The sequence below is a fragment of the Caretta caretta genome, chromosome 5 (assembly GCF_965140235.1).
Source record: "Caretta caretta isolate rCarCar2 chromosome 5, rCarCar1.hap1, whole genome shotgun sequence".
NCBI lineage: Eukaryota > Metazoa > Chordata > Testudines > Cheloniidae > Caretta > Caretta caretta.
In genome coordinates this window covers 35,670,269-35,695,300 of record NC_134210.1, presented here as the reverse complement: position 1 = coordinate 35,695,300, position 25,032 = coordinate 35,670,269, and the positions used below count along the sequence as shown (strand labels likewise).

Sequence of the window (25,032 nt, the reverse complement as noted above, 5' to 3'; positions counted from 1 at the left end):
GGGGGAACTGGGATTGTTTAGTCTGCAGAAGAGAAGAATGAGGGGGGATTTGGTAGCTGCTTTCAACTACCTGAGAGGTGGTTCCAAAGAGGATGGTTCTAGACTATTCTCAGTGGTAGAAGATGACAGGACAAGGAGTAATGGTCTCAAGTTGCAGTGGGGAGGTTTAGGTTGGATATTAGGAAAAACTTCTTCACTAGGAGGGTGGTGAAACACTGGAATGCATTACCTAGGGAGGTGGTAGAATCTCCTTCCTTAGAAGTTTTTAAGGTCAGGCTTGAGAAAGCCCTGGCTGGGATGATTTAGTTGGGGATTGGTCCTGCTTTGAGCAGGGGGTTGGACTAGATGACCTCCTGAGGTCCCTTCCAACCCTGATATTCTATGATTCTACATACTTCTTTAATTCAGTGAATGAGAGTTAGTTTTTCACAGAGGTAAAGCAAGGTGTCTTATACAAAGAAGATAATGATATCATGGGTTATAATGCCCTGAATCACTGGAGAGTCTCTCATAGCTATGAGAGAAGTTCAATGGATACATGGGAACTGACACTAGGAAATGACCCATGTAATCTAAAGCTGCTTTTAGTATTGTGGAGATAAAGACAATTAAGCTGCAAGTGAAATAATCAGGTGTCTTTTAGATGGGATTGAGACTATTCATTTGGGAGTTACTGAGAAACTGCAAAACTCTATTCTACCTCTCTCACTTCAGTCCTAAAAATTTACAGAAAGAAGGAACAGGATAACAGCAGGAGTAGAGCAATCATAGTAAAATTCTTTTTCTTATTTTCAGATTATGTGCATGACATTAACGTAACAGATCTTGTTCCTGGTACTAATGGGAGTAATAGAGGTAAGAAAAGCAAAATAATACTGTGTTCCGCAATAAAATAACTCTCTAAAGGATATTACATGCAGTGATGTAGCCATGTCAGTCCAAAGATATTAGAGAGACTAGGTGGGTGAGGTACAGTAGAATCTCAGAATTACGAACACTTCAGGAATGAAGGTTCTTTATAACTCTAAACAGAACGTTATGGTTGCTCTTTCAAAAGTTTATAACTGAACATTGACTTAATACAGCTTTGAAACTTTACTATGCAGAAGAAAAATGCTGCTTTCTCTTTATATTTTTTTAGTAGTTTACATTTAACGCAGTACTGTACTGTATTTACTTTTTTCCATCTCTGCTGCTGCCCAGTTGTGTACTTACGCTTCCAAATGAGGTCTGTTTGTAACTCGGCTGTTCGTAACTCTGAAGTTCCGTTGCAGTGGTTCTCAACCCGTGGGCCACTTGCGGCCCATCAGCACCCAGCTGCCGCCGATGTGACCTCCTCAGGGCCATACATGTAGTATTGGATGCGGCCCACAATGATAACTGTAATATCTTTATTGGACCAACTTTTGTTGGTGAGAGAGACAAGCTTTTGAGCTTACATAAAGCTCTTCTTCAGACCTGAAGGGTGAAAATTCTGACCTGAACTCTTTGTAAGCTTGACGGCATATCTTTCTCACTATCAGTTAAGGAGAGAAATCCTGGAGTTTCCAGTAAGGACAGGAGAGGCTGAGGGAACACTCAGCCCAGCTCTGGGAGCCTTTCATCATAAAACCCAAACCTATCTTGAATTTGAATGGGTTTTTGTACTTTGCAATATTTTACACAACCCTACACTAAAAAGCTACATTAACTCTGGCTATGTCTACACTGGCAGAGTTACATCCCTGGCAGTTACAGTGCCGCTCAGAGCACTGAAGGGAAACGGCTGTTGTGTGTTCACACTGTCAGCTGCCCGCACAATAGCGTGTTCGCACTTGCGGCACTTGCAGCGCAGAGCATCTCTTCCTCTTCTGCCACTAAGAGTTGTGGGAAGGCGGAGGGCATTGCAGGGCATTCTGGGTCCTGTCCCAATGCCCCATGATGCATTGCTTTGCATCCCAGCAATCCCTTTGCTGCCATTCGCATTTGGCGCTATCTTTCAACGGTTTGTGTACTACGCGCACTGCCTCTTTGGTCTGCAGAAATGGATCCCGAACTGCTGACCAGCATGCTGCTCGCTCTCACTAACATATCACAAGTGGCAGTGGAGTTATTCCTTAAACTACAAAGGCAAGAGGAGTGCAACTTTGGTTGGTTTTTTACAGCGCTGCAATGGCGCAGTTTCTGCGCACGAAGTGGCTTGGCTGTGTGTACACCTTGGGAGTTATAACGCAGAAAGCTGCTTTACTGTGCAGAAACTTGCCAGTGTAGATAAGGCCTCCAACTCTTTGCTAAACAAGGGCGAAAATTCTCAGAGCTACCAAGTTTTGCATAGTTCCATGTGTGATATGTTGTGCACATTATTTAATGAGCTAATTTGCATTTTTTAAAATAATTTGTGTATAATCATAAACTTCCGCTTTTATGGTCAATGCACCATTCCCGAACAAGTGTCAGGAAGAGGAGATGGAGCTGCACAGAACTTGTGGGGAGAATGGGCAATGGATGTCTTGGGGTGCTGGGGAGGGTGAGGGTCTGGTTAAGCTGGTGGGTTCTGAATGTGGAGATAAACCCATCCCTCAGCAGTTTAGCCCTGCTGAAGTACAGTACCCACTGCACTGTACTCCAAAGGACAAGGTTCTACATGATACCTGGACATACACAAATCTTTAACTGTCCTGGGACCCCCACCTCCTCCTGGTACCCTCCTTTCCCCCACTCCCCTCAACGCTGATGTGTTTTTTGTGATCTACGGGTTTCTGGGATAAGTGGGTGGAATGATACGTGTTGTTGGGGTTGAGTGGGTACTGGGATGTTTGGGAATGCTGGGGTGAGTGGCAAGGGAACTTGGGTCTCTCTCTGGGGGATTGGTGGCTAGAGTGTCTCTGGAGAGGAGGGTCTTGGGGAGTCAATCTGGGAAGTGGCTGAGGCACTCAGAGGCTCTGTCATCTACTGTCTCCACCAGCCAGGTTACCCACTTGCTCCTGCACTTTTCTCTCACTATTGCTGCACCTTCCCCCATTCAGATCCAGCAGGAGGTGCAGCCAGAGGAGAGGCAGACATTTTGTCAGGCTGCCTGAAGCCACAGTGCCACAATCTTCTCCAGTGACCAAAAGGTGCAACTGCAGCTTCTGCAGGCAGGCAGGACAGGGCTGTCAGATGCTTGAGTGTCACTTGGCAGCCCTGGATACTTCTCTGCTAAACAGAAAGGGATCAAATCAGTAGGGACAAAAGCATTTTTGTCAAGGGTTTGTGAAACAATGGAGAGAAAACCAATTAGAAAACAGTAATTAAAATTACTCTTTCGCTTTAAATTTCAGAAAAGTCAAAATACTATCTAGAGTTTTGTCTGTAGGTTATTATAACCTGGCAGGCTTGCTGCCAGCGTGGGAGGAAGAGATTAACAGGGTACAAAGCATTGTGAAGTACAAAGGTATAAATGGAGACGAGGAGAACATTAGGACAGGTTCATATTTCAAAGTACAAGACAGGAATTGCTGTTTGCATTTTTCCACAAAAAGCTAAGTATACACCATAAGTTAAACTGTAAACATTTTAAGGGTCTCCTATTCTAGGTGTCTCATCCTCCATAATGTTTGGTGGCTGTGATTGGTACACCAACAATATGACACTGCAATTTGTGTTAATTCAAGAGTTTTAGAACAGCCACTGATTGTATTTGCTCTCTTGAGATGTGTACAAAACCATGTGTCCACTACTGTTAATGCAGGCACCGAGCTTACACGCACAGCCAGATATGTTCACTTACGCACTCAGACATTCCTTCAGCCATGTATTTGCTCATAGGCACAGAGGCAGCTTTGCAGACACTGCTATGTGTGCAAGCACTGCAGCACAGGCAAGCTGCTCGGACACGGGGACACACACACACACACACACAGACAGGCACACATGTATGCACTTTGGAGTACACACCGCTACACGCACACACTCTTGCATACAGACCGCTATGCACACATGTCCGCAGTCATGCATGCCCCTGGATGTTGATCCTGTGCAGCAGTCAGCTCAGACTGCAGGCCTAGTTGGTATTGCTTGTCCTCACATTCAGCTGTTAAGTTGTGATAACTCTCTGCACTCAGTGCTGAGGTGAAGGAGCTACCAGCTGAGAGCGCAGGGAGAAGAGGGTATTGCCCAGCAGTGAAAACGTAGGCTATGTCTGCGTTTGGAGCTGGGGGCGTGATTCCCAACTCACATAGACATGCTCACACTAGTTCTCATCAAGCTAGTATGCTAAAAATAGTAGTGTATCCACAAGACCATGGGCAGTGGCGGCACAGGCCAGCTGCTCCAAGTACACCCCTACAAAGTCTAGCAGGTTTAGGCTCAGGGCAGTTAGCCTGTGCCACTGCTTGCCTCTGCACATGCTATAGGGGCTACACTACTGTTTTTAGTGCCCTAGCACAAATATGTTCTGTTCAAGCTGGGAATCACACCTCCAGCTCCAAGCATAGATGTAGCCTTAGTGGTGGACCCGAATGGATGGAGGCAAGCAGAGGAGCAGCAGCTGCGCTGCCAGAGTACTGCTTCTGAGTGCTCCTAGGCTCCCAGTGGTAGAACTTACTCCCTTGGAGATTCAGGTACTGAATTTGTGGACTCATTGCATAGCTTTCATGTAAACAAAGCCCTGTTCTTTGTTTTTGTTCTTTCAGTCATCTGTCCAGGTACTGCCAATAAGGATCAACCAGGCAACAGAAGTGGGATGTTTGCTTCTGTCAACAACACAAGCTTTGAGCTGTTTGAGGAGTGGTGGAGCAAATCACGAACTGTGCCATTTTATCTGATCGTTGTTGTTCTGCCCCTTCTGAATCTTAAGTCTCCCTCTTTCTTTGCGAAGTTTAACATTCTAGGTAGGTAATAACATTCCTGGATTGTTGATTTATTATTGGTAAAATACATAGCAAATACAGTGAAACCTGTAGTAATGACCCCACCTCCGGTGGCCAACTCCTTGTCTTAAGCAAACTCTTTGCTGGAAACCTTGGAGATATTTCACTGTTTTGTTTGACCTTTTAGTGAATGATCAGCCTCTGCAAGGGAGTTGGGTATTGCTGCTCCCGTGGGTAACCCTTTAAATAGGTTTCATTGTATTTAGAGTAAATATTAAGTGATTAAATATACACTGTTCTTATTAGCTTTTTACATATAAAATAATATCAGCACAACAGCATTCAGCAGAATCTCTGCTAGTTGCAGTTTGCACTAATTGGCATCTTGGTGAATTATTTCACCCAAAAGGCCAACAAGTAAATGGGTATGGAGAAAGCTACTTTGCACTACTAGTGAGAGTCCCTGCAGGTACACCTGAGGAAGTTGGTTGGGAATCTCATTCTGCTGCTGCCCATGCTCAACCAGTGCTGTGGATAACTGGGGACAATAGTTTCCTGGGTTATTAATCCAGCACCTATCAAGGGCACTAGACTCACTTAAAATTTAAATAAATGGATGTAATGCAGCAGCTATCTCTCTCTTTACAGGGGTGGGGAGGGAGGGAATCTGGGATCACAGAATTAGTGTTTAAAAATTGGGATTGTCCTGCAATTTTCAGGATGACTAGCACCCCAATTTCTTTGGGCTGGTGGCAACTAACTAGATGGGGGCCAATATAGAATGGAGCATAAATAATTTCCTGTCATGATTTATCCTGATGATGGTCTCTTTTTTGTGTGTGTGTAGGTACCGTTTCAGTTGTCTACTTAGTTTTTCTTGTTACTCTGAAGGCTGCACATCTGGGATTCCATTTAGAATTCAACTGGTTTACAGCTAATGAATTTTTTGTACCAGGTAAAATAGCTAAAATTAAACACCATGATTAATTGTAAGCATGTATATTGTGCTTAAAATCTTTAAAGCACTTTATAAACCTTCATTATTATCCTCCCAACACCCCTGTGAGCTACAATAGGTAAGTAAATGTTGTTGTCTGCTAATGCCTCCAGAGGGTTTAGGGAAGACTGCACTTATTAGTGCCTCCTGAAGGTTGAGTGACAAAGGTACAGAGAACCGCTTTCTTCCTCCTTCCCAGTTCTCCTACATAGGAGATAGTAATAACATTGCTCCCTGGGATCCAGAAACACAGGGGTTGAAGGCTAGTCATTGCCTGGTACCTCCATTATGCACCAGCTCAGAGAAAACTTGTCTGTGGATAGGCAAGGTGAGGCCATCATTCCATCCCTCCTGTGTGCTGGCACCTTTTTCCATGTTTTATTATTTAAAGTAGTGCTCATGATAGACAAACCTAAGTGAGATTGATTGATTTATAAAGTATAGCAAGTACTCCACTAAGTTCTTATGTGTACCCATCACCATGTGTCCAAGTGCACCTCACACCAACTCCCCACTTCTCATGGTCCTCAACCCATAATTTAGCCCTGTATTTTTAAACGCCCATTAACTGTCCTATACCTTTTTCTGTCTCTTCCTGGCAGCATTGGTTACCAATTGTTTAAGGGATATTAAAGCTCAATATATGAGGTGTCATAAACACAAGAACTTATCACGACTGGATGAATGGAGTAGGAGGCTAATGATAAAAGAGAAGATTCTAGTGGAGAAAAACAACTTCTGTTTCTTTTCTTTCTTGTGGAAGGCTTGGAAAGAGACACTAAGGTCATCCCCCTCTTTACAAGAGGCAGTATTACATTGGTGCTCTGAAGAGATGTATGCCTATAGTTTCTAATTGGATCATTCTTCTGGGAATGGGGGGAGTAACTTTATTTGTCATTAATATTTAATTATTGACTCAAGCATAATGTGAAGCTTGGGGACATTCATCCATCTGGTACATTTGGTTTCCCTTGTGGGTTTCCATCTTCCTTCCATGTACTGCTTTTCAAAAGAGAAGACGAATATGTAGGTTTCCCAGTCATGATACAAGTTACAACAACAACTTAACAAATGCAACACTGGCTGTTGTTACAACTAAGAACAATGACCTGAAGAGGACAACTAGGATAATCAAATATATGAAGAAATTTTAATTGGATATTGTAAAAATAAAAGAGGACTAGAAGGTGGATGGTTCCACAAATGATGGGCAGTGGTGGAATCTGTCTAATCAGTGAAGTTAAATGGCCACCACTGCCACAGAGTGTCACTCACTTTCTCCGTTAAGACGTTGATTAGGATCAGTTTGTGGCTTTTTGACTGATCACGATCAAAGAAGAAGACCATATTGGTTTAAAAAAAACACACCTAGTTTAGAGGGGAAGTGAGGGCAGCTACAAAAGTATAGAACAAATGGAAGAAAGGGAAAGCTGATAGTAATGAATATAAATTAGAAGCTAGGAATTGTAGAAAATTGATAAGGGAAGCAAAGGGACACAAGGAGAAATCTATGGCCAGCAGAGTTATGGACAATAAGAAGTGTTTTAAATATGTTAGGAACAAAAATAATTTTAACGATGTTATTGGTCCATTACTAGATGGAAATTACAATATCAATAATATTTCAGAAAAGGCAGACGTGTTCAATATATATTTCTGTTCTGTATTTGGAAAATCAACAGATGATGTAGACATGTCATATATGATGATTATACTCCTTTCATTCCACTAGTTTTTCAGGAGGATGTTAAACAGCAGCTACTGAAGTTAGACATTTTTAAATCAGCAGGTCCAGAGAATTTGTGTCCAAAGGTTTTAAAAAAGCTGCTGAAGATCTCTCTGGACCATTAATGTTGATTGTCAATAAGTCTTGGAACACGGGGGAGTTCCAGAAGTTTGATAGAAAGCTAATATTTAAAAAGCATAAATGGGATGACCTGGTTAATTGTAGGCCTGACAGCCTCACATAGATCCATGGCAAGATAATAGAATGGTTGATATAGGACTTGATTAATAAATGATTAAAGTAGGGTAATGTAATTGATGCCAATTACCATGACTTTATGGAAAACAGATCAAGTTAGTTTGACAGGATCTCTTTTTTTTTTTTTTTTTTTTTGATGAGATTACAAGTTTCATTGATAAAGCTAACAGTGTTGATGTAACATACTTAGACTTCTGCAAGGCATTTGACTTGGTACCACATGACAGTTTGATAAAACAAAAAAACAAAAACGAGAACAGTATAAAGCTAGCCTGGCATATATTAAATGGATTAAAAGTTGGCTGATAAGTCTCAAAATGTAATTGCAACTGGGGAATCATCCTCGAACAGGTGTGTTTCTAGTAGGTGTTAGGGTGCTTATTCCTTCACCCACTTACTTCCCTGGTCCTTCTCGCATGAACAGAGAGCAACAATATCCGAAGTCCAAAGGTGCAAACAATTCGATATTTATTGGGGTGAACTTCCAGCAAGCATGATTCCAGTTTCCTTCCTTAGTATCCTCCTTCCCAGCTCTGACACCACAGAGCCTTACACCTGTGTCCCTGTTCCCATTCCTACCCTTAGCCAAACATGATTCCAACTTCCTTACTCCCATTCCCTGTTCCCATTTCCCCCTTTAGCAGAACATGATTCCAATTTTCTTATCCCCATTCCCTGTTCCCATCTCCCTCCCCCACCCACCCACACACACTCACTCACTTCCTCATTGACTACAGATTATATAGTAAAACTTGAGTTCTGCTTAGATATACCTTAACCAATCATTTTCCTGAAATGTAACTAACCAATCCTAACATATTGTAAAATGATTATGTAACCAATTATATCCCACCACCTTAATTAGTTTACACCCAGCAAAATTAATTATACAGCAGACAGGAACAATCACAGAACCAGAGAGATTATACAGACAAACAATAGCAAAGTGGGAACTATAATGACAAAACAATACAGAAGTGAGGATTTCACATCCCAGCTATGGATAAGTGAGTTCTTGCCAGACAGGATGCTATCAAACTAAGTTTCCTTTTACATTTTCTAGGCACTTTCCTTTCTCTGGAGATGATAGGAATACAATTCTGTCCTGATAGTGCCTAACAGCCCAATAGCACCTTATTTCAATGTGACTAGTTTGGAATGTGAGGATGTGACTGTTCGCTTCCTAGCTTATGGCTGCTTCTGCTGCTTAGCCAAAGGCCTTAGCCTAAGAACAGGGCCTCAGACTGTCACAGTAAGAGAAGGCCCTTACACCAGCAGACAGTGATTTTGATTCTTTCTTTTATACCTCTAGAACTAGCCAAGTGATAAGAATACACCTAAATTCTTAAAGTACAGGCCTTTGCAGACAGGCCTGAATATCTTTATCCCAACAGTAGGATCCCACAGGGATCTGTTCTTGTCCCTATGCTATTTAACACTTTTTTATCAATGACCTGGAAAAAACATGAAAATATCACCGATAAAGTTTTCACTTGACACATAAATTGGGGAAGTGGTAAATAATGAAGAGGACAGGTCACTAATACAGAGCGATCTCAATCGTTTCATAAGCTGAGTGCAAGCAAACACTATGCATTTAAGATAGCTTGTCATAAATTTAAAGGGACGGGTAAACCCCTTTAAAATCCCTCCTGGCCAGAGGAAAAATCCTCTCACCTGTAAAGGGTTAAGAAGCTAAAGGTAACCTCGCTGGCACCTGACCAAAATGACCAATGAGGAGACAAGATACTTTCAAAAGCTGGGAGGAGGGAGAGAAACAAAGGGTCTGTGTCTGTCTATATGCTGGTCTTTGTCGGGGATAGACCAGGAATGGAGTCTTAAACTTTAGTAAGTAATCTAGCTAAGTATGTGGTAGATCATGATTTCTTTAAATGGCTGAGAAAAGAATTGTGCTGAATAGAGTGACTATTTCTGTCTGTGTGTCTTTTTTGTAACTTAAGGTTTTGCCTAGAGGGATTCTCTGTTTTGAATCTAATTACCCTGTAAGGTATCTACCATCCTGATTTTACAGAGGTGATTCCTTTACCTCTATTTACTTCTATTTCTATTAAGTCTTCTTGTAAGAAAACTGAATGCTTTTTCATTGTTCTCAGATCCAAGGGTTTGGATCTGTGGTCACCTATGCCAATTGGTGAGGATTTTTACCAAACCTTTCCCAGGAAGTGGGGTGCAAGGGTTGGGAGGATTTTGGGGGGAAAGACGTGTCCAAACTACGTTTCCCAGTAAACCCAGTTAGAGTTTGGTGGTGGCAGTGGATATTCCAAGGACAAAGGATAAAATTAATTTGTACCTTGGGGAAGTTTTAACCTAAGCTGGTAAAAAGTAAGCTTAGGAGGTTTTCATGCAGGTCCCCACATCTGTACCCTAGAGTTCAGAGTGGGGGAGGAACCTTGACATAGTTAAATGTATACATCTGGAAAAAAAAATGTAGGCCATATTTACAGAATGGTGGACTCTCTCCTGGAAAGCAGTGACTTTGAACAAGATTTTGAGGTCGTGGTGGATAGTCAGCTGTACATGAGGTCCCAGTGCAATGCTGTGACCAAAAGGGCTGATGCAATCAGGGCTGCATAAAACAGGGGAATCTCAGGTAGCAGTAGTTAGAGGTTATTTTTTCTCTGTATTTAGCGTTGGTGAGACTGCTGCTGAAATACTGTGTCCAGTTCAGGTGTCCACAAAATCAAGAAGAAGGTTGTTAATTTGGAGAGGGCTCAGAGAAGAGCCACGAGAATAATTAAAGGATTAGAAAACCTTCCTTATAGTGAGACTCCAGATGCTCAATCTATTTAGTTTAACAAAGAGAAGGTGTGACTTGATTACAGTTTATAAGTACCTACAATGGGAACAAATATTTGCTATTGGGGGCTTTCAGACTAGCAGAGAAAGGTATAGTATGATCCAATGGCTGGAAGTTGAAACATGACAATTCAAACTGGAAATAAGGTATACATTTTTAACAGTGAGTAATTTAATCCATTGGAACAATTTACCAGCAGTTGTGGTTTATTCTCCATCACCGTCAGGTTTTTAAATCATGATTGGATATTTTTACTAAAAGATGCTCTCGAAGTTATTTGGGGCAAGTTCTATGGCCTGTGCAATTTGTGTGTGTAGGCTAGGCCTATCTGTGATGGGTGGGGTGAGGTTTCCTGGGCAGGTACAGGTGGAAGTGGGAGTCTTTCGTAGCTCTCGGTTGTTGGGCATCTAGCACCCAACAGGCCCTGAGCCAGTGAACCAATTTATCAATCCGTGGAGAGAAACTCTGCATAGATGGGGATTAATGAATAGGCAAATGCTTCTAAAAATCCATACTTGTCAGTAAAAGCCAAATAAAATCACTACATTAATTTTATTGTAACATAAGGAAATAAATGTTTGACATTACCCCGAAGGACAGCTTGACACCAGACGGTGTATTTCCATGAAATCTGCTACAGACTCCTCTGGAATGTTTGTACAGCTATGTTAGCTGACTCATTGCTGGAGGTGAGGAGTCTTGCAAAGCAAGCTGAAATAAGATAGAGACATTATCTGAATATACTTCTCTACCACAGCACAGTATTATGCAAGTATTACACAGCCACAGTTGTGTGGTGGTGTTTTGGGGTGGGGGAGGACAGAGGGTTGTATGTGGATTTAGTTAAACTCAAATTGAACTGTTGTAGAAGGTGAGAAACTAGACAGTCTGGCTAATGTGTTCTGTGTATTCCTGGCTGAGAATACTGCTTGAAAATCACTTTTCCAGCTAGTACCTAGCCTCTGATATTTGTTCTTTAATGTTTTCATGCATGGAGGCCAACGGTGCTTATTCTTGGAAAGAGGACCTCAGTACCAGGCAACAAGGGGGAATATGGATTAAAGTAGTTCCTTTATCTCGGCCAAAATAATTTTCCTTTCTGGTTGCAACACTCCTCTCAGAGCCAGTAAATTCTTCCTGGGTACAGCTGTACCCAGCACCAGAACATATCCCTTTAGGGCAGGGGTGGGCAAACTTTTTGGCTTGAGGGCCACATCGGGGTTGCAAACTGTATGGAGGGCCGGGTAGGGAACGCTGTGCCTCTGCAAACAGCCTGGCCCCTGCCCTCTTTCCAACCCCTTCCACTTCCCGCCCCCTGACTGCCCCCTCAGAACTCCTGACCCATCCAACTCCTCCTGCTCCCTGCCTGCCCCGACCGCTATTCACACCCCTGCCCCCTGACAGGCCCCCGGGGACTCCCATGCTTATCCAACGTTCCCTGTCCCCTGACTGCTCCCCCACCACCACCAGAACCTCCGCCCCATCCAACCACCCCCTGCTCCCTGTCACCTGACTGCCCCCCGGGATCCTCAGCCCACTTACCATGTCACTCAGAGCAGCATGTCCGGCAGCCGCGCCGCCCGGCTGGAGCCAGACATGCTGTTGCGCTGCCCTGCAAGAGCGCGCAGCCCCGCTGTCCAGAGCGCTGATGGCGCAGCTGCAGGGGAGAGAGGACAGCAGGGAAGGGGCCAGGGACTGGTCTCCCTGGCTGGGAGCTCAAGGGCCGGGCATAGTTTGCCCACTTCTGCTTTAGGGTGTACAAGGTGCAAGAATGTGGTTGGTAAGTCCCTAAGGATCCTACTGGGCTACTGATCTCAAGATTCTGAGATCATCAACACACAAATCGTCATGTCAGTGCTATCTAACCTTCTCTCTAAATGCAGCAGAGGGAGAGGACTGGGAATGAAGAGGAGTATTTTAGGGACAAGCCAGTTAACTTAATTTGGTGTAACAATTTCCGTTCACAGCATTTGATGCCTGACATCTATATTAATGATGCAATTTCTATAATAATGACATACCTCTGATGGTATGGCATTATTTCCACTGACAGATGGAATTCAGAGTAACTTGCTAGCCTGGGCCACTCAGAGTCCGCTAATGAGACAAAAAGGTTATGTCTTTGCTCTGATGCATGACTTGTATAGATAGGGTGGACTGCTATCCACACATTCAGAAGCTAGGACTTGGAGCCTGGGAGCTTTTCCCTTGCCAAAATCCTGTAGTAATATGTGTGATTAAAATGAGTCCTAAAATCATTGGTTTCCAGCTCATGGTTGGTTGGTTGCCAGCAATAGTTGGTTTCCAGCTAGCTAATGAAATTAAGAATAATGAAGTGCTACGGTTGGCTGCTGTTTGACAGTCTCAGACACAGAAGCTAGGGTTAAAAATGTATATGGTGTATCCAATTGTATTAGGGAGTTCAGCTAAAATCTAGCTTCCTGCCCCCTCTCTCTGAGAAACCCCAAACTGAACTTTGTCTGAAAATGTTCTTTGATTTTTGCATTGCACCAGCAAGCAGTCTCAGAATGTTCAGAATATTCATGAATATCCAAACAGGTCAAAAAAAGTTCATCTCCAAGCTTGCTGAATACTCTGGATGTGAACAAAATTCAAGCCAACTTACTCCAGGGTTGCTAACCAGCAGTAATGTGAGACTAGACTGGTTTCAAGTGTACTTGAGGTTCAGACCCAATGTACTATTGAGCAGCCTTGGCATAGATTGATTTATAGCAATGCATAGTGCTGTATGTCATCATAAGAATTTCATAGATATTTAGGTCAGAAGGGACCATTGTGATCGTCTAGTCTGACCTCCTGCACAATGCAGGCCACAGAATTTCACCCACCACTCCTGCAAAAAACCTCACACCTATATCTGGGCTATTGAAGTCCTCAAATGGTAGTTTAAAGTCTTCAAGGAGCAGAGAATCCTCCAGCAAGTGACCCGTGCCCCATGCTACAGGAAGGCGAAAAACCTCCAGGGCCTCTTCCAATCTGCCCTGGAGGAAAATTCCTTCCCGACCCCAAATATGGCGATCAGCTAAACCCTGAGCATATGGGCAAGATTCATCAGCCAGATACTACAGAAAATTCTTTCCTGGGTAACTCAGATCCCACCCCCTCTAATATCCCATCACAGGCCATTGGGCCTATTTACCATGAATATTTAATTACCAAAACCATGTTATCCCATCATACCATCTCCTCAATAAACTTATCGAGTTTAATCTTAAAGCCAGTTAGATCTTTTGCCCCCACTGCTTCCCTTGGAAGGCTATTCCAAAACTTCACTCCTCTGATGGCTAGAAACCTTCGTCTAATTTCTAGTCTAAATTTCCTGGTGGCCAGTTTATATCCATTTGTTCTTGTGTCCACATTGGTACTGAGCTTAAATAATTCCTCTCCCTCTCCAGTATTTATCCCTCTGATATATTTATAGAGAGCAATCATATCTCCCCTCAACCTTCTTTTAGTTAGGCTAAACAAGGCAAGCTCCTTGAGTCTCCTTTTATAAGACCAGTTTTCCATTCCTCAGATCATCCTAGTAGCCCTTCTCTGTACCTGTTCCAGTTTGAATTCATCCTTCTTAAACATGGAAGACCAGAACTGCACACAGTATTCCAGGTGAGGTCTCACCAGTGCCTTGTATAACGGTACTAAAACTTCCTTATCCCTACCGGAAATACCTCTCCTGATGCATCCCAAGACCGCATTCGCTTTTTTCACGGCCACATCACATTGGCGGCTCATAGTCCTCCTATGATCAACCAATACTCCAAGGTCCTTTTCCTCCTCCGTTACTTCTAATTGATGCGTCCCTAGTTTATAACTAAAATTCTTGTTATTAATCCCTAAATGCATGACCTTACACTTCTCACTATTAAATTTCATCCTATTACTATTACTCCAGTTTACAAGGTCATCCAGATCCTCCTGTAAGATATCCCTGTCCTTCTCTAAATTGACAATACCTCCCAGCTTTGTATCATCCGCAAACTTTATTAGCACACTCCCACTTTTTGTGTACAGCTGTTATAATTATGTCTGAAAGATGACCAGTATGCCAGAGATATAGCCAGACTTGTGTACATAGAACATGCATCTATGATATATACAGCATAGCTTCAGCTGATGTCACTATGGTGGGAAGGATACAATACAGAGTAATGAGAGATTTTTGAATATGGTGGGAAGAGATGGACAGCCCTCTGTGGAGATAGAGGTGGTTAGGGACTATTTAGAAAAGCTGGACGTGCACAAGTCCATGGGGCCGGATGAGTTGCATCCGAGAGTGCTGAAGGAACTGGCGGCTGTGATTGCAGAGCCATTGGCCATTATCTTTGAAAACTCGTGGCGAACCGGGGAAGTCCCGGATGACTGGAAAAAGGCTAATGTAGTGCCAATCTTTAAAAAAGGGAAGAAGGAGGATCCTGGGAACTACAGGCCAGTCAGCCTCACTTCAGTCCCTGGAAAAATCATGGAGCAGGTCCTCAAAGAATCAATCCTGAAGCACTTGTATGAGAGGAAAGTGATCAGGAACAGCCAGCATGGATTCACCAAGGGAAGGTCATGCCTGACTAATCTAATCGCCTTCTATGATGAGATTACTGGTTCTGTGGATGAAGGGAAAGCAGTGGATGTATTGTTTCTTGACTTTAGCAAAGCTTTTGACACGGTCTCCCACAGTATTCTTGTCAGCAAGTTAAGGAAGTATGGGCTGGATGAATGCACTACAAGGTGGGTAGAAAGCTGGCTAGATTGTCGGGCTCAACGGGTAGTGATCAATGGCTCCATGTCTAGTTGGCAGCCGGTATCAAGTGGAGTGCCCCAAGGGTCGGTCCTGGGGCCGGTTTTGTTCAATATCTTCATAAATGATCTGGAGGATGGTGTGGATTGCACTCTCAGCAAATTTGCGGATGATACTAAACTGGGAGGAGTGATAGATACGCTGGAGGGGAGGGATAGGATACAGAAGGACCTAGACAAATTGGAGGATTGGGCCAAAAGAAATCTGATGAGGTTCAATAAGGATAAGTGCAGGGTCCTGCACTTAGGACGGAAGAACCCAATGCACAGCTACAGACTAGGGACCGAATGGCTAGGCAGCAGTTCTGCGGAAAAGGACCTAGGGGTGACAGTGGACGAGAAGCTGGATATGAGTCAGCAGTGTGCCCTTGTTGCCAAGAAGGCCAATGGCATTTTGGGATGTATAAGTAGGGGCATAGCGAGCAGATCGAGGGACGTGATCGTTCCCCTCTATTCGACATTGGTGAGGCCTCATCTGGAGTAGTGTGTCCAGTTTTGGGCCCCACACTTCAAGAAGGATGTGGATAAATTGGAGAGAGTCCAGCGAAGGGCAACAAAAATGATTAGGGGTCTGGAACACATGAGTTATGAGGAGAGGCTGAGGGAGCTGGGATTGTTTAGCCTGCAGAAGAGAAGAATGAGGGGGGATTTGATAGCTGCTTTCAACTACCTGAAAGGGGGTTCCAAAGAGGATGGCTCTAGACTGTTCTCAATGGTATCAGATGACAGAACGAGGAGTAATGGTCTCAAGCTGCAGTGGGGGAGGTTTAGATTGGATATTAGGAAAAACTTTTTCACTAAGAGGGTGGTGAAACACTGGAATGCGTTACCTAGGGAGGTGGTAGAATCTCCTTCCTTAGAGGTTTTTAAGGTCAGGCTTGACAAAGCCCTGGCTGGGATGATTTAACTGGGAATTGGTCCTGCTTTGAGCAGGGGGTTGGACTATATGACCTTCTGGGGTCCCTTCCAACCCTTATATTCTATGATTCTATGAATCTGCCAGTGTGATTTATTGTTAGGATTAAAGTAGTGGGGAATTAAGCCTAAAGTGAGACACTTTTTTCCTCTTTCAGTTAGCACTGATACAGCATCAGTGCTCTATTATCTTGGACCAGCCATCTCTTTGCTAGTACTTTGGTACTAGCTGCCAAAATGGTGCTTAATGATGTTCTAGCGTTAGTGAATTAGCACTCCTGGCCTAGTAGCAGCATTCCCAGAAGTACTGTCCACTGCATAGAACGCTTCTGAGAATGACACTAAAAGCAGCAGTGCTGTTTTCAGGGGGGTAAAGTCATTGGTTGGCTGGTGGCCCTTATATTCTCCCATTTGAAGGGCAGTCAAGATGGTATCTTGAGGCTTTCCTAATCCTTTATTTTGTAAGCAATGATTTGAATCCCCTCTCTTGTAAGCAGCAACACATATGTCCCTTTTCCTCCTAAAGTGATGGTCAGCAGCCTCCTCAGAGTTCTACTCTGGTGATGCTCTCTGGATTGATCAACAAGAGTCTAACTTGTTCCCACATCAAGGCATTGGGATGTCCATGAACTGCAGTGTAGAGAAGCAGAAAAGTTTATATTGTTCAAATCATGGAATAACAAGACCTCTAAGTACTGGGAGTTAGTAAGAAACTTTCCCTGAGAGCAGGTTTTTGCTTCTTTCTGCTGAAGCATCTGGAACTGGTTGCTGTCAGAGACAAGATACTGAACAAAATGGACTGGCCTGATCCAGAATAGCAATTCCTACATTCCTATCATCTAGAAATAAACTTTGAGTGTCACTTTGGCAGCTGTTGTTTATTTCACTGATGCAAATATAAAAACTAATTTTAATTTTCTTTTGTTTTCTTAGAGTTTAGAATTCAGTTTCCTCAGCTCACAGGGGTCCTGACACTTGCTTTCTTCATTCATAACTGTGTTATCACTCTCCTTAAGAATAACAAGAACCAGGAAAACAATGTAAGTAACTTCATGAGAAATTGTCAGTTTAGATTTAAAGATGATAGCCCACACTAATGTTTTCCTGGATGGACATCTCTCAAAATTGATCCAGAGGCTATAGCAGGTGCAGAACACAGACCTCTCTTGCTTTTTCAGATAAGAGTGAGGGAGTCATTTATGCTGGCTTTCTGCTGGCGCACCAAAAATGCATATAAATAATTTACACTACAGTTTCCCGTTCCAATAGCTGTTTATCCAAAAATTGTAGTTACTGGAATCCATAGTATGCCTCTCTTTAGCCCTGTGTTAGTTAACTTCTCAATTATTGTCTTAGCATTAGTGCTTATTAATACAAAGCTGTTTTAGTGCCAAGAGACTGAGAGGTTTGTTAATTGAGAAGCTATTAGCAAGTAATTAACTAATATAGAGCCATCTGGGGGGACACTGGATTCAGATGATGATGATTTCTATACCTGTGAAACTGCAGCTCAAAATAGCACTTCTATATATCCAAATGCCTGGTTATCCAAATACTTTGGCCGTCCCCCAGGCTGTTTGGATAAATGGAAGTGTACTCGTAACTCACATGTAACCAGGCTTTTCAAACTTATTTGCTGTCAAATTGACAACAAACTTGCCAAATTTCAGCCAAGAAGGTGCAAGTTGGAAGCTGTAAAGGCTCTGAAAATGACCATTTAAAATGAAAACACTTGAGCAGCCTTAACTAGAATTATCACTATGGCTGGGGGCTGAACTATAATATTCAGATCTAGATCCAACTTTTCCCAGAGTTTAGGTGTGTTCAAATTCAGGGGTCCAGTCCAGGCTTATCAAGATCTTCAATGAAAATGTAATTCGCCTTACATCACAAAGTAGATAAATGTTCAACTGTGGTTGAAGCTCTGACTTGACAGCTCAAAAATGAGGCTCAGCTTGTCCCTAGATGTGTATGATACACAATAAGATCACCCACTATTTAATGATCCTGTCAATAACTTCTTAGGCACGTTGTAATAAGTCAACGATGGATGGCCAAAAAGTGAACTCCTTTAGGCAGGGACCATGCCGCCTTTTCTGTTTGGAAAGCGTCTTGCATGTTATGGGTGCTACTGAAAATAAATTAATAGGGCTGTCAAGTGATTAAAAAAATTAATCACAATTAATTGCACTATTAAACAATAATAGAAGACCATTTATTTAAATATTTTTGGATGTTTTCTACATTTTCAAATATATTCAATTACAACACAGAATACTAAGTGTACAGTGCCCACTTTATATTTTTCATTACAAGTATTTGCACTGTAAAAAAAAATAGTATTTTTAAATTCATCTAATACAAGTACTGTAATGCAATCTCTTAACATGAAATTGAACTTACAAATGTAGAATAATGTACAAAAATAACTGCATTCAAAACTAAAATAATATAAAACAACTTTAGAGCCTATGAAGTCCACTCAGTCCTACTTCTTCAGCCAATCCATGCAGACAAACAAGTTTGTTTACATTTGCAGGAGATAATGCTGGCCGCTTGTTTACAATGTCACCTGAAAGTGAGAACAGGTGTTCTCATGGCACTGTTGTAGCTGGTGTCACAAGATATTTATGTGCCAGATGCACTGAATATTCATATGTTTTTTTCATGCTTCAGCCACCATTCGAGGGGACATACGTCCATGCTGATGACGGGGTTCTACTCAATAACAATCCAAAGCAGTGAGGACCGACACACACTCATTTTCATTATCTGAGTCAGATGCCAACAGCAGAAGGTTGATTTTCTTTTTTGCTGGTTCAGGTTCTGTAGTTTCCGCATCAGAGTGTTGCTCTTTTAAGACACCTGAAAGCATGCTCCACCCCTTCTCCCTCTCAGATTTTTAGAAGGCACTTCAGATTCTTAAACCTTGGGTCAAGTGCTATAGCTAACTTTAGAAATCTCACATTGGTACTTTCTTTGCGTTTCTGTCAAATCTGCAATGAAAGTGTTCTTAAAATGAACAACATATGGTGGGTCATCATCTGAGACTGCTATAACATGACATATATGGCAGAATCTGGGTAAAACAGAGCAGGGGACATACAATTCTCCCCCAAGGAGATCAGTCACTAACTTAATTTAAAAAAAAAAAAAAAGGTTAAACGGGCATTGTCAGCGTGGAAGCATGTCGTCTGGAATGGTGGCCGAAGCATAAAGGGGCATACGAATGTTTAGCATATCTGGCACGTAAATACCTTGCAGTGCTGGCTACAAAATTGCCATGCGAACACCTGTTCTCACTTTCTGGTGACATAAATAAGAAGAGGCCAGCGTTATCTCCTGTAAATGTAAACAAACTTGTTTGTCTTAGCGATTGGCTGAACAAGAAGTAGGACTGAGTGGACTTGTAGGCTCTGAAGTTTTATATTGTTTTATTTGAGTGCAGTTATGTTACAAAAACAATCTACATCTGTAAGTTGCATTTTCGCAACACAGATTTCACTACTGTACTTGGTATGAGGTGAATCAAAAATACTATTTTTTTGTTTATCATTTTTACAGTGCAAATATTTGTAATAAAAAATGTACATTCTGATTTCTATTACAGCACAGAATACAATATATATGAAAATGTAGAAAAACATCCAAAATATTTAATGTTTAACAGTGTGATTAAAACTGCGATTAATCACAATATAATTTTTTTTTTAGTTCATTGTGTATGTTAACCGCAATTAATTGACAGCCCTATAAATTAATTAAGGATGGGGCCCTTGAGAAGGAAACTTGTTGAGCTTTCTCACATTCTTCTGTTATGGAAAGAGGCAGGATTTTCCCTCCCATCACCAAGAGAAATTCTGTAATTTTCGCCAGCCAATACTCTGGATCTCTCAGGAAACCAGAGTCGTCTGTGTGGAGGAGTCCTGATGCCTTCACATCCGCTTCAAGGCCTCTTCTGTGGTTTTTCCCCACTCACTGACAGTACAGCTCTGCTTGCTTCCTCTGCTGAAAGCAGCATCTGGAACCCCTTCTTCAACTGTATAATAAAGCAGGGACAGTATTAACTTTTCTGAAGTTTTCTCCATGGGGTTTGAGGAGGAGAAAGAGGTGTGGGGGAGGGGGAGGGTGTGTACACAGACCAGCCACCACATTGATCTCAGACCCCCTCCCCCAGGGCTATTCTAGGGCTCCTGGGAAGTGGTGAAACACCACATAGTGGAGGTGTCTGATGCCCTTCCTTTCATGTGTGTTGGAGAGGATGTGCAGTTGGAACCCATCGCTGTGCATGGATTTCAGGGGCATGATCTGGCCCAGAATCTCTCCCTAGGTTAAAAATTTCCTTGCTTGTATAAGCTCAGATAATATCTTTAACATGTCAAGTCTGTATTTTTAATTTCCTTTCTGATATAATACTTCCTAGTTCTACAGCACCTTCTCATCCAAAGATCTCAAAGCACATTTTAGACATTTAATTAAACCCAAACACTTCTGTATAGCTGATGCATCATTTAATCCTGTAAGTGGTCAACAAGCAGAAAGTATGTATCTGTTAACAAGTGCTAGCCTGTGTTAGATGCCCCTGGGTGTGGTGGTAATTTACACTTGCAGATTTCCACTGAAGAGATTTTCCAAGTTATAGAATTTCCATTCTAACCTGTTTTGAGACCAAAATTTTATGGGCTCATGTGGAAAGTTCATTTTTTAACACAGCCAAAAATCAGTTTTTGTTCTTCAGTCAGTCATCTTTTAATGAGGAGTCTGTGAAAAGGCACAGAAGTGCACAAACCTTTGAGTATATTACAACCTCATAAAATCAGAGAAATGTAGGGTTGGACTGACCTCAAGAGGTTATCCAGACCATTTACCCCCTTGCTGTATCAGAACCAAGTAAACCTAGACCCTCCTGACAGGTCTTTGTCTAACCTGTTCTTAAAAACCTGCCATGATAGAGGTTCCACAACCTACCTTAGTAACATGTTGTGGTACTTTGCTAAATTTACAGTTAGCAAGTTTTCCCTAATAACTAGCCTAAATCTCCCTTGCTGCAGATTAAGCCCCATTACTTCTTGTCCCATGTGCAGTGCACATGGAGAACAATTGGTCACCACCTTTTTTATAACAGCCCTTAACATATTTGAAGACTCTTACCAGGTCCCCTGAGTCGTCTTTTCTCAAGATGAAATATGCCCAGTGTTCTAAACCTTTTTGTTGCTCATTTTATTGCTCTCCTTTTAACTCTCTCCAGTTTATCCACATCTTTCCTAAAGCATGGTGCCCAGAACTGAAGCTTCACCTGTGCCAAATAGGGTGGGACACGTATCTCCTGTGTCTTAATACTACACTCCTGTTAATACTCCCCAGAATTATATTTGCCTTTTTTTTGAAACTGCATCACATTATTGGCTCATGTTCAATTTATGATCCACTATAACCCTCTGATCTTTTTTCAGGAGTACTACTGCCCAGCCAGTTATTCCCCATTTTGTATTTGTACGTTTGGGGTTTTTTTTTTTTTCTTTTCCTTCCCAAATATAGTGGTTTGCACTTATCTTTATTGAATTTCTTGTTCATTGCAGACAAATTCTCCAATTTATGAAGGTCATTTTGAGTTTTGATCCTGTTCTCTAAAACATTTGCCATCCCTCTGAGCTTGGTGTCATCCGCAAATTTTATAGGGATACCCTCCGTTCCATTGTCCAAGTCATTAATGAAAATGTTGCATAGTACCAGACGCAGGACAGACTCCAGCAGGACCCCACTAGATACACCCTCCCAGTTGGACAGTGAACCATTGATCACGACTCTTTGAGTGTGTGGGGTTTTTTTTCCAACCAGTTTTGCATCCAATTTATCGTAACTGCATCTAAATCACATTTCCTCGAAGAGAATGTTTGCTTCTGGTTAAACATGATTATTATTACTATTCATACATAAATCAGAATCTGGAAGGTTCCTTTTAAAATGGGAAGCAGAGACACGTCTGTATTTTGAGTCAGATTCTGTTTATATGCAGAACACTTGAACAATCTGAAGTCACGTTGATCAAAAGCTATTTCCTCTAATATGGTAATACTAAATACCTGCACTTATGTAGTGCCTTCAATCCGAGAAATGATGAGCGCTTTACAAATGCTAATTAAGTCTCGCTGTACCCCTGAAAGGTGTAGAGCTATTGGCCGAGATCCTCAAAAGTATTTAGGTGCCTAATTCCCATTGATTTTGATGCAAGTTAGGAGCCTAAATGCCTTTTGAGGATCTGGGCCTATTATCTCCATTTGACTGATGGCAAAACCGAGGTACAGAAATTAAGTGGTTGTTTTTTTTGTGTTTTTTTTAAATCTAGCATTACACAAGAAAGTTCTGCAAAGCCAGGCATAGAACCCATGTTGCCAGGCTCCCAGTCCTGTGCCTCTTAGACCACAAGTCGTCTTAGGGTAATCCGCACTAAAGTGGTTGATTTACATTTGTGATTTTATGTAAGCAATTGATGCAATTAATTTAAATTTGTGAATAGTTTCTTGTACTTTCAAATCTTTCCATAATTTAACCCCACCCCACCTATCCAACCAGTAACCCAGTAAGGATAGGCAGGTGGCAAGCTGTAACCACTTCTACCGACCAGCTATGAATTGTGCTCATCCTGTTATATTTATTCATTACCACATCTTCTCCAGCCTGCTTGTTTGTCTCATGCCTCTGCCATGTCTTGTCTTTTAGACTGTAAACTCATTGAGGCAGGGACTGTCACTTAATATTTGTACAGTGCTTAGTACAATGGCGCCCAACCTATTTGAGGTTTTTTAGGCAGTACTGCAACAGAAATATTTAAAAATAATGCAACTGTGTGTCCAGATGTCTAGATTTAATCACCTTTTGTCTCATTACTCATAATCCCTTCTTAATTTTATCTGGAATCATGCCTTCTAAAAGCTGTTCATACTTAGTTTTCGGAGACTGTTCTGAGGCTGGCTTAACAATAATCAAAAATTTTTCATTGTTTGCAAATAATAACCATATGTTGTTCAAATGTAATTGTCCTAGCTTGCTTTTCCTGACTCAGATTGTAACAAGGGAACTAGTGGATATTTCTAGAAGGTAAAATTCAGTTTGTATGTGCAGCCCATACCACCAAATGAACCCCTTTTTTGGCTTGCAGAAAGTATTTAGAGCTAAGGGTTGCTTTCTTGATCTCCCTATTATGTTTGGGTTTTTTTGTATTGCAGTAACACCTATCGGCCAGGGTCCATTGTGGTAGGCACTGTAGAAACATAACAGAGAGTGTCCTTGCCCCAATCTTAGCACAGGATAAGAGACAACATGTGGTATGATATATAGCTGGAGGGAGCATAAAGGGAACAATGAGATAGATGATATTGATTGGCAAAAGCAGTGGTCCCAGCACAACTGCTGTCTAACCATTGTCGAGTCTAGCTGTAATAGTCCTCTGTATCAAGGACAGTCATGTTAGAGTCATTCTCCTTCAGGACATTTTCCCTCATAACTACAAACGGTAGTCACAAGAAAGAGTCTGTTAAATCTAATATTTACTGACTACAGGCTAAATATAAATAACACAGAGAGAGAGAATGCAGGAGAGGGACTATATACATATTTTGCAGAAATAATACATATATATAGGAAAACCACTTCAAATAATTCTTTTTAAACTAGAGTGAGCACAGGTACTTATGTTTCTATAGAAGATCTAGAATAAAATTTTTAAAATTACCTAAATTTCGTTTTCAAATGTCACTTAGGAGCCTCAGTCCCACTGACTTTTAGTGCCAAAGTCACTTTTGAAAATGGGACTGGGGCTCCTAAATCACTTAAGCACTTCTGAAAATGTTATCCCTAATCTCCTACCGCTTCTCTGATCACTCAAGAAACATCTTCTGGTTGTCAGTTCAAATAATTTTGAGAAAATTCCAATGCTCAACCCTTTCTTCTACCATGTAGTATCAGAAAGGAGGTTCCAGCTTTAAGACTCCACCCTTATTTAAAGGCTATTTGGCTGTCCTACTGTTTAAAGAAACCCCTTCTAGCATACAGCCTGTCAGTTACACCTTCTCCCAACTGGTGGCTCCCCCTCAAAGGACCCCGGAGAGAGGTGCATAGAATGAGTATGTTACCTAGACCTTAGAACAGAAGTCTTCAATCCGTGGTGTGTGCCCCCTTAGGGGGACATGGAGTAATGTTCAGGGGGGATGCAGCTGGGGCCTGGACCAGCCCCCACAGAGGGCAGGGAGGGAACTCCACTCCTGGCTCCAGTGTGTGAGGTAATGTCTCTTACTGAACCAACTTCTGTTGGTGAGAAAGACAAGTTTTCGAGCTTACACAGAGCTCTTCTTCAGATCACCACTACCATATAACATTTATACCATCCACTCAGACAAATTGGTCAGGCAGTATGCTTTGTCCTACCGCTTCCTCGTTTGCTTCCTGACTAGGTAGCAGTGTATGTACACTGACAACATTTTCCAGTGGCAGGGCATAAGTTTCACACTCAAAATATACATGAACAAAGCCTACAATTGTCATTGTATATCTATCTAGTCTAGCTAATGTATTTATAGAGCACCAATCACAGTATCTAGGCACTGTTTTGGGTGTTGGTATTTTTGCTTAGAGTACCCATTCCACATGCGCGTGATTGTTCTGTGTGCACACATTATGTAGA

At 42.0% G+C, this 25,032-nt stretch overlaps 1 protein-coding gene across 3 annotated transcripts in view; it reads left to right on the top strand.

The window, feature by feature from the left end:
- SLC38A9 (solute carrier family 38 member 9) overlaps positions 1–25,032 on the top strand; it is a 73,622-nt gene that overhangs the window by 26,374 nt on the left and 22,216 nt on the right. For all 3 annotated transcript variants that reach the window (XM_048850837.2, XM_048850838.2, XM_048850839.2), the window contains exons 8-11: positions 796–855; positions 4,653–4,850; positions 5,677–5,784; positions 17,286–17,392. In XM_048850837.2, the coding sequence (XP_048706794.1) occupies positions 796–855; positions 4,653–4,850; positions 5,677–5,784; positions 17,286–17,392 (473 nt within the window). The remainder of the gene's footprint in view (positions 1–795; positions 856–4,652; positions 4,851–5,676; positions 5,785–17,285; positions 17,393–25,032) is intronic.